The sequence below is a fragment of the Pelecanus crispus genome, chromosome 3 (genome assembly GCF_030463565.1).
Source record: "Pelecanus crispus isolate bPelCri1 chromosome 3, bPelCri1.pri, whole genome shotgun sequence".
NCBI lineage: Eukaryota > Metazoa > Chordata > Aves > Pelecaniformes > Pelecanidae > Pelecanus > Pelecanus crispus.
The window spans coordinates 109,244,136-109,261,490 of NC_134645.1; the positions used below are offsets into that span (position 1 = coordinate 109,244,136).

Consider the following 17,355-nt stretch of genomic DNA (forward strand, 5'->3'; position numbering starts at 1 on the left):
GTGGAGGTGGATTGAGGCATGGATCTGGCACAGAGGAGAGCCGAGCACCCGCTGCCAACCCCTTGTCTGTCCTTGGGAAAATTTCCTGTCATGCCTGTTATATGAAGCTAAAACCCATGAAAAGTGCGGTGTTGAGACACTGACTGCACTGAGGAAGGCTGGATAATTAGGTAGAAAGACAGACAGACTGGAAAGTCGGGCCTTTATTTATTTTTTTATTTCAAGAATAGCTAGATCCTTTCTTCCTTTCAACACATAAGGTCATAAAGGCATGATCATGCAATCAACAGTGATTGAATAACCATGAGTTACTGTCTGACACTTGAACCATACCAATTAATCAAAAGCACAACTGCATCAACTGTGAAATAAAAGTACATTTTTGTAACCTGCCCTTAAACTCCCTTACAGTTTACTTTGCAATTGGGGCAGGTTAAGAGCATTATTAGTAACTGCAACCTGTTTTATAGGTTTCAACCTTTTTCTTAACATCAACTCAATATCCTTTCCTAAAGAGAAAACAGTAATTTACTGAAACAAAAAGCCTTTAGTGTGGGTTTTCTTTCTTTGCTTAACATTAGAAGCTGCTAAGTGTTAAACTTGTGTAAAATAAATGTTTTCCTTACCTATAAAAATGAGTTAAAATAATTTTTCAATAATCTATTTTTCCCTCTTTACTCTGCGCATGTACTACATATTAAAATCTGTATTTAACGAAAAGTTCATCCCATCTTCCCTGTTCATGTTTCTTTTACTATTTGAATACACTTTGAGCATGGCACATTTTCCATATGTCTCTTCGTTTTTGACAACCAAAGGAAATTGTTGGTTTTTTCTAATACATTAGCATTGTTCAGATTTTATAACCACCAGCTAGGAGAAAGCTTGGAATTGGAAGAACTGCAGTTTCCATGAGACTTAGAGTGAGCTGCTTGAGATCACGCATGTCAGATCTCTTGCTCCTACCACCATGCCCTGCTACCTTTATCAGGTTACTTATTTGAGATATTACTAGTGAAAAGAATAGGAATTTTTGGTGTGAGTGTGAATTTTGTAACCATGACAATACTTACCACCCTGAACTCTGTTAACAAATAAATGGTAATGGAAAAGCTATGAAATATCATTCTTGAGAACAGACTATGAATGTTTGGGTAAGCTTTTTTTTCAAGGAATCCATTGCATTTCTGCCTGTTTTAACTAATGAGGTCTTTTATAGAATCAATAATGTAAAAGAGTTGAGATCAGTCCCATCCCCTGATACCTTTTCCCAATTAAGGCAGTGGATCATTGTATTAATAATATTATTTAGTGACTATTCAGCATTTTCATTCTGGTGAGATACTGTGCAAACATTAATTAATCCCCACCAAAGCCCTGAAACCTCACTAGGAAATATTAAACCCGTTTTACAAATAAGGGCCTGGAGCCAGAGATTTTTCAGTACCAGAGAGACTGTAACTTGAAGTTCCTTGGGACAGTGAGAGTCTAGAATAATGAATGGTCCTGCATTTAGAGCTACCTTAAAGAACATCATCTCTACTCTGCCTTGACTTGCAGCAATTTTACTTCTCAAGGAAAACCCTTTCTGTGTTTTTTTCAGGAATGAATGTCTCTACCAGTCCTTCAGATTGAGGCTGTTCATACAAAATAATTACACAGTCATTGGGGTATATGGGGGGCAGGGGGGAGAGAGAGCGCGCGTGCCCATTTCCATAGCCCAGTGATTAGAGTATCCACCCAGATTCAGATATCTCTCCAATGAATATTTAACTCTATACATGTGCAACAGCAAGAAAAAGTGGAAACTGAGAAAGATCTAATAGTTTGTAGCTTTTTCACTGATGTTATGTTCAGTTCATGGATTTGAACTCAAATCTTCAAGTAATGGAACACAGCGCCAGGGGACAGACAGACAGATGGACAGTGCTGCACTGGAGGGCTATAAGCTCTTCAGAAGGGATAGGCAGGGTAGGAAAGGCGGTGGGGTGGCTCTGTATGTTAGGGAGTGTTTCGACTGCATAGAGCTTGACAGTGGTGATGACAAGGTGGAATCCTTATGGGTAAGGATGAGGGGGAAGGCCGGAAAGGCGGATGTCCTGTTGGGAGTCTGCTATAGACCACCCAACCAGGATGTAGAAGTAGATGAGGCATTCTATAAACGGCTGGCAGAAGTCCCACAATCGCTAGCCCTTGTTCTTGTGGTGGACTTCAACTTGCCGGACATCTGCTGGAAATACCACACAGCAGAGAGGCAGCAGTCTTGGAAGTTCCTAGAGTATGTGGGGGATAACTATCTAATGCAGCTGGTAAGCGAGCCTACCAGGGGAGGTGCCCCGCTTGACCTGCTGTTTACCAACAGAGAAGGGCTTGTGGGAAATGTCGAGGTCGGAGGCCGTCTCGGGCTTAGCGACCACGACATGATAAAGTTCTCAATTTTGGGTGATGCTAAGCGGAGGGGCAGCAAAACTATTACCATGGACTTCCGGAGGGCAGACTTTGGCCTCTTCAGGACCCTGGTTGTGAAAGTCCCTTGGGAGGCGGTCCTGAAGGGCAAAGGGGTCCAGCAAGGCTGGGCCCTCTTCAAGAAGGAAGTCTTAAGGGCGCAGGAGCGGGCTGTCCCCGTGTGTTGTAAGACCAACCGGAGGGGAAATCGACCGGCCTGGCTGAATAGGGAGCTTTTGCGGGGACTCAGGGAAAAAAGGAGAGTCTACCACCTTTGGAAGAAGGGGCGGGCAACTCAGGAGGAGTACAGGGATCTTGTTAGGTCCTGCAGGGAGGAAATTAGAAAGGCAAAAGCCCAGCTAGAACTCAATCTGGCCAGTGCTGTAAAAGACAATAAAAAATGCTTTTATAAGTACATCAGCAATAAAAGGAGAGCCAAGGAGGATCTCCATTCTTTGCTGGATGTGGGGGGGAACATTGTCACCGAGGACAAGGAAAAGGCTGAAGTACTTAACGCCTTCTTTGCCTCTGTGTTCAACAGCCAGACCAGTCATCCCCAGGGTACTCAGGCCCTTGAGCAAGAGGATAGGGATGGGGACCAGAATGGAGCCCACATAGTCCAGGAGGAAGCAGTTAATGACCTGCTACGCCACCTGGACGCTCACAAGTCTATGGGGCCAGATGGGATCCACCCGAGAGTACTGAGGGAGCTGGCGGAGGAGCTCGCCAAGCCACTCTCCATCATCTATCAGCAGTCCTGGTTAACAGGGGAGGTCCCTGATGACTGGAGGCTTGCCAATGTGACGCCCATCTACAAGAAGGGCCGGAAGGAGGACCCGGGGAACTACAGGCCTGTCAGCCTGACCTCGGTGCCGGGGAAGATTATGGAGAAGTTCATCTTGAGCGAACTCCACAGGCAAGTACAGGTAAACCAGGGGATCAGACCCAGCCAGCACGGGTTCATGAAAGGCAGGTCCTGCTTGACCAACCTGATCTCCTTCTATGACCTGGTGACCCGCCTGGTAGATGATGGAAAGGCTGTGGATGTCATCTACCTGGACTTTAGCAAAGCTTTTGACACCATCTCCCATAATATCCTCCTCGGGAAGCTGGCAGCTCACGGCTTAGACAGGCATACTCTTCGCTGGGTAAAGAACTGGTTGGGTGGCTGAGCCCAGAGAGTTGTGGTAAATGGTGTTAAGTCCAGTTGGCAGCCGGTCACGAGCGGTGTTCCCCAGGGCTCTGTTTTAGGGCCAGTCTTGTTCAATATCTTTATCAATGATCTGGATGAGGGGATCGAGTGTGCCCTCAGTAAGTTTGCAGACGACACCAAATTGGGTGGGAGTGTCGATCTGCTCAAGGGTAGGATGGCCCTGCAGAGGGACCTGGACAGGCTGGATCGATGGGCCGTGGCCAACTGTATGAGGTTCAACAAGGCCAAGTGCCGGGTCCTGCACTTCGGTCACAACAACCCCATGCAACGCTACAGGCTTGGGGAGGAGTGGTTGGAAAGCTGCCTGGCCGAAAAGGATCTGGGGGTGTTGGTAGATAGCCGGCTGAACATGAGCCAGCAGTGTGCCCAGGTGGCCAAGAAGGCCAACAGCATCCTGGCTTGTATCAGGAATAGTGTGGCCAGCAGGAGCAGGGAGGTGATTGTCCCCCTGTACTCGGCGCTGGTGAGGCCGCACCTGGAATACTGTGTCCAGTTTGGGGCCCCTCAATACAAGAAAGACATTGAGGTGCTGGAGCGTGTTCAGAGGCGGGCAACGAAGCTGGTGAAGGGTCTGGAGCACAGGTCTTCTGAGGAGCGGCTGAGGGAACTGGGGTTGTTTAGCCTGGAGAAGAGGAGGCTGAGGGGAGACCTTATCGCTCTCTACAACTACCTGAAAGGAGGTAGTAGTGAGGTGGGTGTTGGTCTCTTCTCCCATGTAGTTAGCGATAGGATGAGAGGAAATGGGCTTAAGCTGCGCCAGGGGAGGTTTAGGCTGGAAATTAGGAAAAATTTCTTTACGGAAAGGGTGGTCAAGCATTGGAACAGGCTGCCCAGAGAGGTAGTGGAGTCACCATCCCTGGAAGTGTTCAAAAAACAGGTAGATGTGGCACTTCGGGATATGGTTTAGTCTAGTCTACCCTTGATTGGTTTAGGTGGGCTTGGTAGTGTAGGTTAATGGTTGGACTGGATGATCTTAAAGGTCTTTTCCAACCTAGATGATTCTATGATTCTATGATTCTATGTCCCAGCTGTCTGTAGTGGTGTTAATCACTAGCACAGCTGTAACTACAGAGCTTGTCTACACTGAACTTAACTGACTATCCCAAAACTTTTATAAAAGTCTTCCCAATTTCCATCTTCCATAGTTGCTCCTTCTTGTTTTACAGTGATTGTCTCTAAGGGAGAAAGGGACATCATATGTTTTCACAGCTAAGTCAGGAGGACAGGATTTCCTTCTGAAACTATTAAAGCCATCCACCTCTCTCCATTCATTAAATAGCGATCTTAGGTGCTTACTTTCAGAGGACTCCAATAGGGACCCAAAATTTAGAAGCAAGGACATATCTTTCCTTCCTTTTAGCTTTTTTTTTTTTTTCAGTCTTCTGGCCATAAATAGCTTAAGTTTTCGAAAGCAGTTTGGTTTCTTTGTAGTCTAGTTGTGATTTTATTCTTGTTTTTTACTTTCCTGTTCCTCAGTTGTGTTGACTAATCCCCATCTTCTTCCTAATCAGGGTGCTGGATGGTTGATCAGTTTAGTTCACATCTTTGTGTTAATCTTTGATTAGCTATTTCATATGAGGGTCCTTACTCCTGTAGACACCTGACATTTAATGTTATTGACTTATGCATAATTTACTCTGGCTTCAGAAATCCTGCAGTTCTTTCTCAACCAAATGGGAAAGAGAACAATTTTGACATACTTCTGGGGCATGATTCATCTCACCCTACGTTAAGCTTCTAAAGTAGGCCAAATCTGCTATGTCCTAGAAAGGTCTATCACTCTTCATTGACTCTAAAGGAAGTCCACATATCTACAGTTTAGACATCTACATCTGAATTACTTTCCAACTGTTAGATGAGATGATTTCTTCCCCGCGGCATTTGAACTCCTTCCTATGTGCTGTGAAATGGGGCAGCAGGGTAAAAAAACCCCAAATATCCAAGAAGGCTGAGAGATGTGCTCATTCCATGACTTTTCCATAGGATTCACTTGTGAGATTCCTAAGGAGCTTCATGTTTAACCATATCTTCCCTCTTACACTATTTTAATTAAGGCACAAACTGCCTGAAGGTTCTTCAGTCTCTTCCTTAACACATCCTTCTGTCCAATCTTTGGAACCTGTCCTGTAGCTTTTTTTCACTTGTTTTAATATTAAGTGGACAAAGTCCAATACAGATATTTTTACACTGAATGTTTATGGGACTCCCTGACTTGAGTGTCTAACTAACTCAGTTAGTTGCAACACTGCCTGTTTTAGAAAATCCTGTTCTAAGAGACTATTTAAACATAATGACATCCCCTGCCTGAATTCATGCTACTTGTTCAAACTGTTTTTTTTTCCTTAGTATAGCAATTATGATTTACCTTCCTATCAATGTGCAACAATAAGGCCAGGGCAAGATTTTATAATATTCTTGTAAAATACAAAAGTATCCTAACAACACAAAATAAACTGTTGTAGTGTATTAACATAAGCATATGCATAAAAGGAGAAAAATTACTGTTACACTAACTTCTGAAATGTAAGTATGCTCACTTTGAATAAAGGAAGCTTTAACTAGCAAACACACAGAAACCACTTTCCATATTTCTCTTCCAAAAATAACCATGTAAAGTAATTGCACATAAATCAAAATTTTGATGGATTTCACATAAAACAGTGACAATCTGAACATGAAATTCCAGGAACAGAAACTCAATTTTACACAATCTAAAAGGTATAAATCTGGCTACACTGAAGCCAGTGGGACACTTTACAACTAGCTTTGTGAGACAGAGGTATCGAGATTTCACTCATGGGCTTTATGAGTTTCTGATTGCTTTTTGCTTCTGTTATTTTTTAAAATTTAAAAGGTAACATTGAAAACTCTTTCTGCAATTACTATGTTTTCTAAGGGTAAGACAAAAAGAAAAAAGACAAAAGAAGGAAAGTTGCTAATTTCCTTGAACACCTTCTTTTGAATTCTTGGTTGCCTGGATGTCACCCAAATCTGATGTTTTTCTGCTTTTGATTCTCTAACCTTATATAGCAGGTGAGAAATTCCCAGAAGGACTGGACTGAGAGGTTTTTGGCCACTCTCATTAACACCGCCTGGTGTCATGCCTGCTGTGGGCTTTATGGCTGGAAAAGGCTGTACCACAGAGCAGCCTCCTGCCTCCTCACCCCACGGCGGCACCCAGCCTCTGGATGTACAAGCAGTACAAGTTATCCGAGAGACAATATCTGTACCTAGCTCCTCCTCTGGCGTCCCTGGAAAACTGAAGCCCGACTTGAGCAGATCGCCACCCTCTTCTTCTGAAAAGACAGAAACAAAGGAGCTATTTAATAACTCTGATATTTTGGTATATCCAGACATAAACTCTCCACTAGTTTTTAAATCCACTCAGTGACACCTATTACCATTCAGTATCTCTGATACCGTGAAGCTGTCGAGGTGCTATTATCTGCAGTATCTATTCCTCTTTGCCAGTTGTTCTAGTATTCTTTTTTTTTTTTTTTAATTTTGCCAGATATTTTCACATCACTAGTGTCATAATATTCATAAAGGCCTTTTTTTAAACACCTTTTACATTGTTCTTTTCAGCTTTGCTTAGTCACATTGAATTCTACTGCCTTTTAGCCTTAATGTGTTTAATCCAGGAAGAATCATTATTGTCAGTCCTCCAGTTGTACCTTTAGCTCTTCCCACCTCTGATGATAATAATGCCACTCATGATTCTCAGGCCATTTTCTTTACCTGTTATTCACAATTTCTGCAATTCTGAACCCTGACAATGCTGTGATGGTGACTTTCTCCTGTCAATAACATTTACTTTTGTGCCAGAGACAACTTCTGTAATTCTGGAAAAGTACTTAAGCTCAGATGATATGTCTACGCTGTATGAATGCAGTGAGGTACTCGGGAACCTGCCGAATGGCCTGAGTGCAGCTCTTAGCTACCCTGCCCATATTGCTTTCATAATTGCAGCTTGTTGCCTCTGCATTGTGCTCTTGTCATGCTGGCATACAAATTAATTTGGACCTGGCACCTAGCTCACATTTCTAAAATGGAGCTGCATATGGAAAATTGGGTTAGTAACACCTCCTTAAGGTACAAGATTGGCTTGAGAATACATAGTTTATAATACAAAATATCACAGTAATGTGTTTCATGTAAGTACGCAATACTATCTTCTAAATTTTTTTAGATTTTTTTTTCCCCCATTACCCGTATTTGCTGGTGTCTCAGCTGAGTGGAAGTTGTTTGAGTATACACAGCTTTCTACTGTACTCTTTCTTACCATCTGTGTGTAAGCACAGACACCCCAAAAGAACAGCGAAAGAATGGAGTACTCCATAGCCTCTCACTATACGTTCAACCAGCAATTCTTCGGACAAAGACAAAATCAGGTATTGCAGACTGTGTTTCTGTAGTGCACGACTGAGGACTGATGACTTGTAAATATCTCACATCAGTTCATGTCCCCCATATCCTCAGGCAGACATTCCTGTAAATTTGAACCAGCTCAAACTTTTCTTAAGGGTACCTCAATCCCTGTATCAGACAAGCTGGTTTGCGTGGTTCAGCTTACAACAGACACACTGTTTTGCCTGTTTCAGTGCTCCCTTTAACAAATACATGCATTTGGTACATTTCTTGGTCTTGGTTGCACTTTTTATTTGTACTATGATTTCTTCCCAATTATCTCACAGCAAACAAAATGCGTGAATATACTCATGTGGGTACTCTCAAACAATTGCTTCTGGTTTTGACAGTTTGTGAGGTTAAGAATTTACAATTAATAGAAATGGGCAGTATAACACAGATACTGCATAGAAAATAAGTCCCAAGGATGTTAAGAATGTTGGATAAACTCAGCTGTCAAATAAACATCTTGTTTATAAACTCAATTGTTAAATAAACTCACCCTGCTAAAATACAGCCTACTAGAGATCTTGTTAAGTGACGGATAAAAAGTCATACAGAATTTAAAAAATGAGTGGCATATGAATTTAAATTAAATTTCATTTGGAGAGGTAATGGACAACTCTAATTAAATAAAAGCATGAATTAGGCAGTTTCCATGGTGACTTTGCTCACATGATCTGCCTATATTGTATAACTCATATGCCTGTCCTCTAATTTGGCTGCACAGGAGTAACGAATCAAATGAAAGTTATAACAAAAATATTTGGAAGGATCCTTTGCATTCTTGTAAGTAACTGGGATATCTTACTGTTAACTTCATAATACAGAAGCTTTACATTGAAACAGTAGTATTCTACAATAGTATTTTTGAAAAAGAAGCTACTAATTTATTCCAAAGTTGTATCATGTACATATATTCAGAAACACTTACAGAATAATCCGAAGAAAATAAAATGCATAACATTATTTCTCACTTGTAAGAAGTCAGCATTATTCTCATAAGCTCTGCCCAAAACTAGACTATAATTTTAGGGGTAGGCTAAACTAGGCTAAGCATTTATAGGTTTGGTGTGTTTGAGAAAAAAAGAAGAAAATAAATTTCCATTTCAAAATGAAAGGAAAAGGTCATGCAACGGGATCCCTAAGTCAGATTCTGACTTTGCCATAAGAATTCCTGTGCAGATTTGGACAATTCTGTTAATCTCTTTCTGCCTCACTTATCCAGTAGAATTAGGATTTGAATTAATTTCTTTCTCATAGCTATCCCATATGAATACATTTGTTAGTGACAGTGAGCCTGTGTCTAGAAGAGCCTCTAGAGAGCACAAAATTTAGAATTTCCATCCTGCAAAAAAGCTGTGTTCTGTTTTGAATAGGGTAAATTGCAAATGTTTCAAAGGAACTTAGAATTACTTTGTGATTCACTTAGGTTTATGAATCTGCATGAGGGATATGAGTAGCTCTTGGTGATCAGTTTACTTCCTAAGCATTAGGACTTCTTATTTTTTTATATTTTATGAGTATACTTATTCACATGTCTAATTCATTGTTTAGACTGTCTTTTCAAAAGGCTACTGTCAGTTCCTTCAGCCCTTGAAGAGATTCAGTTTTTGTATTCTGCACTTATGAAGCATAAATTAATCTAAAGTCTCAGTGGTTCCTGCAGTATTACAAAGACAATCTTTGTGTGAGGTTGAACTGTACTTCGAAGTCATATCATTCCTTCAGCAACAGACATATATGGTCTTTGTTTATTCAGTTTATCTTTTTCCTAGAAACTACGTTTTTATTATTGACCATAGAAATGAAAAGCATATCCTTCATTCATAAGCACAGCAGCAACCTTCATATCTCATGGTAATGAAGTCAGGTAGATTATCACAGAATTCTCACGCATGCTAAATTCAAGTGTCATAAAATGCATGCCTTCATTTTATGTCATTCACCTCCTCTATCTCATAGATCCATAGTATTTCAGCTTGTCCTTTGCTCAAGGTGGGCCTACCGGTAGAGCATTCTACACCAGTGGACACAGAGGAAAATCGTAATCTCAGCATGGAATGTTTTGATGGACAATGAATTCCAAACAAAGGTGAGATCATGAAAATAGGATGATTTACAATTTGAGGTTTTAAACAATGTATGGAACACACAGTCCACAGACAAGGGACACAATTACTAGTTAAAATCCCTTCTCAATATATGAACTACTGCATCACAGACTGGTCTAAATAGAAAGCAAAAACCTGCCTCTGAAACTGAAATAAAAAATAGTGGGAGAAGTCTTCACTCTCAACAGGGCTCAAAATAGTGACAAAAAATGATAGGCTTTAAAAATGCAGAGTGTCTGCTTCTGTGAAAGCTGAATGTATAGTAAAATGACGCTGTGATCTACATAAATAGGAGAGCACAATCTGTCATTTGCATCTAGTATCTCATTTTCTTTTTTAAAAATGTGATGGATCTGTCATACATTCCAGTGCAACACTGCACAGATGACACTCAAGACTGTGATAGCTTTCACAGCTGAAGTTCTCCAGACTTAAGCTTGGAAATGTCAGGAGACATTGCTGGGCTGGAACCAGCTTCACAGGCCAAGATGGATCATTCAACCCTGAGGCTACTACATGTACAGTGGGAAATGACATGGGCCAGCACCCGAGATCAAGCTGGCATGGCACAACTTTTGCCCTCAGAACAGGCTGGATGTCTGTCAGGAGTGCACCCTGGCTTGTGCTGTTCCTTACCCTGCTAAGGAGACATTGCCCAGGGAAGTGCTCATTGGCATGGGCCAAATCTGGGTAGAGGCATGTGCTGCAGTAGGGATGCTTGCTGCCATTGCTCAGGTGTGTGGTGTGTTCCTGATGAGTTACAAATCCAAAGGGAGCCTTAGCTGCTTCTACTCTGTTTTCTGTGTCTAGAGATTAGGTTACAGTCCAACATAAATTGAAAGGAAAACCGCTGAAGGCCACAGAATTACATCCGTGTAAAACTTGGGTAAAGGAGATGCAGCGAATCTCTTGGGGGTCAATTTTGAATCATGCCTGAGCTGCACTTGGTCCTGGATTGTGGGTCAGTAGAACGTTACTTTGTGCTCTGGGTCAGAGAAGTGAAGTTTCTGTACAAGCTAATGGACACACGCTCTCTCTATCCTGTTCCTGTCTGCCTGTGGTCTAAGTGAGCATTTTGACAGTCACTGCACAGTAACCATCTGACATGGCTGCTTTTCCTCAGTTTGATAATCACTTTACCCATCCTTCAAATTTTATCATCTTGATTTACTCTCTGAGCCTGACCTATCAGTTTAAATTCTCTTTCTTCACCTGCAAAGTCTTGCATCAAGATATGCCTCTGTGTTGGCCCTCATTTTTTATGCATTCATTCTGCCCTTAATAACCGGGCATGCTGTTTCTATCTCCTATTGTAATTCTTCCATAACCTACCTATCCATCCAAAACATAGGCCCCAGTCTCAGTGGACTTGTTGCTCACATACTTTAAAAGGCTTACATCAGCAAGACTTATAATCACTTAATTGCCTTCTCCATCACAATACTAGAGAAAGACCGAACTACAACTGATATTGAACTTCTCAGTTCATTGGATTTTAATTTATTTATTATTGGCCTGCTCTGGACCTCCCACCGATTTTTTTCTATGTGTGCTTTTCTTTCAGCCTGTAAGCTCCCTATGGTAGCTGTTGTTCTTTAGTTCTGTCTTATATGGCACCTGGCATATTAACTCTGACAACAGATGAAAGAAAACACAGGCCCTAAAATGTCTGGATTAAACAGCACATGCAACTCCGTTTGATCACGTAATTACAGAGCATAAAATGTGTCCAGAATATGAATACTGGACTCTCACCATATCACTCGATGATCTGAGAAAACCAAATCGCCTCTTCCAGACTAGAGATACTTAGAGATCTAGAAGAGGTATCTCCTGTACCTCAAATTCCACTAGCCTGCTATCCAATTAAAGCATTTCTTGCAGGTGGCATTTGACCCTAGCCAAAGATATCTCCAGTTGCTACAGGGTATCTAGATAGGTACAGGGTATCTCTCACTGAGAACTGTCATTAGGCTGATCCTGACCTAAGGGAATTGACCAAAAGCATGCACTCTTGGGTGCCCTTATGGCCCCCTCACCCCTCCCAGGAGACAGCTAATTGACTTCGTTTGGACCTTCCCCAGGTGGCCAAAATCACTTGTGGAAAACCTATTCCTTTTCTCACCCTACTTCCAAGAGGTTACATCCAATTAATTTTACATCTATATAGTAAATTAGGCATGGGGAAGGCCCATTCTCTGGCCATAAGGCCAACTGATATGGTCTAGCCATATCTTCCAAAACAGGCTGGCTACATCCAAACTGTTACTGGGAATGGACCCTTGCCTGTGCTAACTCCCTAGTCAAGCTTGGGAATTATTTGGGACAGTAAAAATTAGTTGGCCAAGCTTAAAACTAAGACAGAGACCTCTCTTACCAATATTATAAATAACCAAATTCCTATTTGTTGGGCCATTGTCCTGGCACTGTTTAATTTAGTACTACAGATGTAGCCCAGGTGGCAGCATTGTCAAATACAATATTCTTGTGCATTGTTTTGATAGCATGCTGGTAAGCAACAAATACACAGAATGAAAAGATGATAGTAGGAGATTTAACGTTATTGAGGTTTCCTTTGCAAAAGGCCTGTGTGAAAAGTATTAACAGTAAAAGGAAGCAATTGTTTAATTAAATTGTTTTTGTTTTTCTCATCATGCCCTCTATTTTTTTGTTCTTATTTTTTCTCACACACACACACACATAAAAGTGTTCCTGATGGATTCGGCAAAGATCTGTTCATCCCAGTATGCTGGCTCCAACACTGACCCAAAGTGGATGCCGCTGGAAACAGGGCAAATACATAGATTGCCTAGAATACCTTTCCAACTTCCCGCAATCAGCACTTAAGGGACTTCCTGAGATGGAAGTTTAATCTAGAACATAATTTTTAATAGCCACCAATGGATCTATCCTCTATGGATTCATCTAATCTTCTCCAAGTCCATTTATACTGATAGCCTCTACTGCATCCTGTGCCAATGCACCTCACAATTTAATTATGCTTTATTTGAAAAAGAATTTCCTTTTTGTTTGTTTATCAGGATGCCTGATAATTTAATTAGGTGCCCCTAGTTCTTTGGTTGTGAAAAATAATGGATCATCGATCCCTATTCACTATGTCTATATCATTTATAATTGTGTAGACATCTACCATATCCCTGCCTCAGTCCTCTCTTTTCCAAACCAAGGAATCAATCTGGTTAGTATATTATTATTGCAAAGCCATTCTAAATCTTTCATCACCTTTCTCTGTACATTTTTGTTACTCTGCTATGCCATTTTCAGACACAACAGCCAGACATTTAAACGGCTTTATGGTATGGGTTTTTCCAGTGGCATGATGCGGTTCTCTAGGTTCTCTACTTTTTTTTTTTTTTTTTTTTAATATTTTCATCTGCCCATTTCATAACTCAGAGAATTCATTATTCATACTAAGTTGTGCCCAAGAGAGACAATTTGTTTGGCTTTCCAAACACAAACACATTACTTTTATATATTACTCTAATAAATATTGAAGAATCACAGCATTTTACTTAGCTCAGGTTACTACCAAGACTGCTAAAACCAAACAATCACCCTCCCCCACCCCCCCGGAAAATGTGGAATTCCTGGTCTCTTGCTTTCACCCAGCTTGTCCACTTTTATATAGCATAGTTCCAGATAGCAGGACTGTGAAACCAGGCTTCAGCTATCAGAGAGAGTAGCTAGGCACACAGCCTATTAAATCAAGGAGAGGAAGCTGGCTGCATCCCTCAGGTCCTATATTGGAAAAAGCATAAAATGAAATATATTTCAGGGGATCACAGAAGCTGTCAGGGGTCATCTTGGTCTTGGCAGCACCAACTCCCGCCTTCCAGCTTTTGGCAGCTGAAAATCATCCACAAAACACGGGTTGCCTTAGCAATATTGTGGTGATCACCCTGAAAGGCTTTGGTTCCCCACAGCAGCCTTTTCTGAGCCAGCCAGGGTCATTTTGCTTCCTGGAAGCCTTTCCGAGCTGCCTTATCCCTTTTACCCCAGAGATCTGCAAGTTCCTTTTCCCTGCTCCTCTTCAAGCAATAAATGTAAAAAGGTTTTGGATAATACTGTGGAGTGTTAAAGCAGATTCACTTTTCAGTCATTCTAGAATTTAAATGAGTAATTCAGTTAAATAACTCTATCTCTCCTTATCAAAATTAACAAATGACTGCAAGCAAAAAGAGCAAGCCAGCGATAACACATTGTGTTCAGACATGGCTCCGTGTGATCGTGCACTTCAAACAGCCTAGGAAATTCCTAAAACCCCTTTATTCCTCAATTTTTCTCAGCTGAGTGACTGTGTCAAGCTCCTGAATGAGCCATTTAGCTTTTATTGCTTTTCAGGATCTGTGAGAGGATTCCCAAGTCTTCTATATTAAAAATTGGGAATATTAAAGAACATATTAGCTAATTATTGTGAATAAAGACCCTTATACTGTAAGCCCAAGACTTCTGGATACCCCAGAAAAACCTTTAGCTCTTCCCTCCTACAGCTCTTCAGAATCCATCCTTTCTCCTCCCCCCAGGTAAAATGCAACAACTGCCTTTTGTATATATTCATCTTCCACCTGCCGTGACAGCTCTTGGAGGACTTGCAGCTGCTTCCACAGTGGACACCTGAGGAGGTCCGAGAAGTCTATCTTTGGCCTTGGCAGAGAGTCAATACAAAATGCAGGTCAGGAACACAGAATGATTTTGCACAGCTGCAAAGGCTTAACTGTGGTGTCAGAGAAGTAAAATGCTTACCGAGTCTATTAAAATACCTGAAGAAATTATATGAAAACGTATTTAAAAGAGACAAAAGTGAGAAGAATGCCAGGAAAAAGTGCAGGACAAAGTCCAATAGTGGGAGAGGAGTATACAAGTCAGAAAACTTTGCTTACAACTCTCCTAGAAATACATGAAAAATGCCCCTGCTTCTCCCTGGTTTGTGAAGAGAAAACACAGGATCTTTGTCTTACTGGATTGGTGTAGATATTTAATGATCTTCTTTCTATCTTCTGCTTATGCACGGAAAATGGAACAGACATTTAGAAAAAATAAACTGTAGATGCAGTTAGTCTTTTCAATATATTTCAAATGCACTTTGAAAAAAGCATTTCTTTAAGACTGTCCTTAAAAATTACTGAGATCCGTAATGTTAAACTATGTTTGACAGAACATGGGTTTTGTAACCTTTCCATTTTCAGGTTAAAACTAGATACACTCACACTATATTTACTTTACTGTTTGGTAAAAACCATAACCAGATCTACAATAATTATTACTTGCGGGTCATGGCATTCTGTTTTTACAACTTTGTTTTATGGTAGAGCAAAAGATTTGAGCAGTGTCCCTGTCTTTCAAATGTTCAATAATCTTTTAACATTAGCGAACAACTGTATTTGTTACACTGATCTGGGATATATGATGAGTCACAGTGGTCACTGGTTTACCAAGGTAGGAGACGTTTAGCATGAAAAAACTTTGACCCCACTGGGATGTGAGGGCAAAGTCAGCAGTTCCACTGAAAACTGAAATTAGTTATTAGTAGATGCAACCATGAAAACCCTCAATAAGGCCTTTTCATATCAGATGATGAAGCTCTGTATTACCAGAGACAGGATGCATGTGGGTTTTTTTGTATGTGAAAGGTTGAAAGGAGAGCAAAGGGAGGGCTCAAATATATTAGTTCCTACATAAGCCAATTTTGGTGAGGATTTCTGTGAACACTGAAATGCTGGGGTGGAATGATTGACAGCTGATTTTTTTTTTTTTTTAATTTAGTAAATACAATTACATAAAGTATAATACATAGCTTCCTTTTGGCCATCTAAGCAGATATGGAGTGCCAGTACCTTTTAAATGTGCCATCTTTCCCTCTCAAAAATAGCAATAACCAAACCAAAGTTTCTTCCTAGAAAGAATCACGGGTCTGGAGCAGCTGTAGCAGGCAAAGACTGATGGATCAGGGTGCCTCATTTCTTTGTCCTATGTTTTCATCATCCTGTGGATAATACTGAAGTTATGCTCAGCACCTCAGATCCATCCCTCAGACTTAATGCACTTTGCATTGGTTGGTCATTAGTTCCTACACGCCTCCTCACCTCGTCCCTCCACAATGCACTTGCAATGCAAGTCTTGCTCTCTCAGCTGCTTCCTTTCATCTTTCTCATTTTTAACCATATCCCTTGTCCCATATCCCTCTTTTTTCCATCTCCTTCAGAGATCTGCTTTATTTTTTTCTTCTTTTTCCTTTTAATGCTCCCTCACCAGTCTTTCCTTTCTTTCCTTCCTTCTCTTCTTCCAACCACAGCCATAATACTACTGAGGTGCAAGTAATATGTCACAGGTTAAAGCTCACCTGAAGATTTTGTGCATGCAGCTACACTCCCATCTATATGCTCTACTGAGTTATTTCTAGCACAAAGTCTTTAATGAAGCACTGCAAGTAATTAGAAACAGCAAAGAAAATGTTTTCCCTTCCCATAGCAATTTTGAACTACAAATTAAAAAATCTCAACTTAGAATTAACTTAAAATTAATAGTTGTTAAGTGGGAGTCTAAAATGAAAGAAACTTCTATATTTTCAAAATAATTCCATACAGTTTTGACCTTTTTCACAAGTTAGAAGGATCTGAAGCTACACATGTTCAAGACGGAAAAATTAAACTTCTAAAAATGTCTAAAGGGGGTGCTTCAACAATTGAAAATCTCTTCTTTTTCCCTGCATTTTTACTTAACAAAGGAATTTGTTTGGAACTGACCCATAAACAGTTTCAGCTTCAGGAAGGTTGTGCTTTACAAAGAAAAGGCTTCTGCCAGCTAACTCACCACAGAGAGCTTTCTCACTAATGCATTTGTTTAGCACTCTGCACAGTGGGTGCAACCCTCTTTGGGTCCTCTCTGGTTGCTCTAGAAACCATGTAATATATAGCACATATATCTGTGATTGCTTAGGATACACAGACACGCTGACATGTTACATTTTAAAACCAATTACACCGGGGCTGAGGTGGACCTTTCTGTTTGTTGGTTGTGACATTTGACTACAACCTGTGCAGCTGCTGGGTTATTTGGACTTTCCCTATGACACAAACAGAAATGAAGGTGAAGGAGAATCAATTCTGTGTGTGGCCAGTGAAACTGGAAAACAAAATGATAACCCGTGTATTGCTG

The 17,355-nt window shown here is 40.8% G+C and overlaps 1 protein-coding gene across 1 annotated transcript in view; it reads right to left on the bottom strand.

The window, feature by feature from the left end:
* Positions 1 to 17,355, bottom strand: part of DLGAP2 (DLG associated protein 2) — a 325,523-nt gene that overhangs the window by 97,648 nt on the left and 210,520 nt on the right. Inside the window, 1 exon segment of the mRNA XM_075706970.1 lies at positions 6,889 to 6,954. Within this exon segment, the coding sequence (XP_075563085.1) occupies positions 6,889 to 6,954 (66 nt within the window).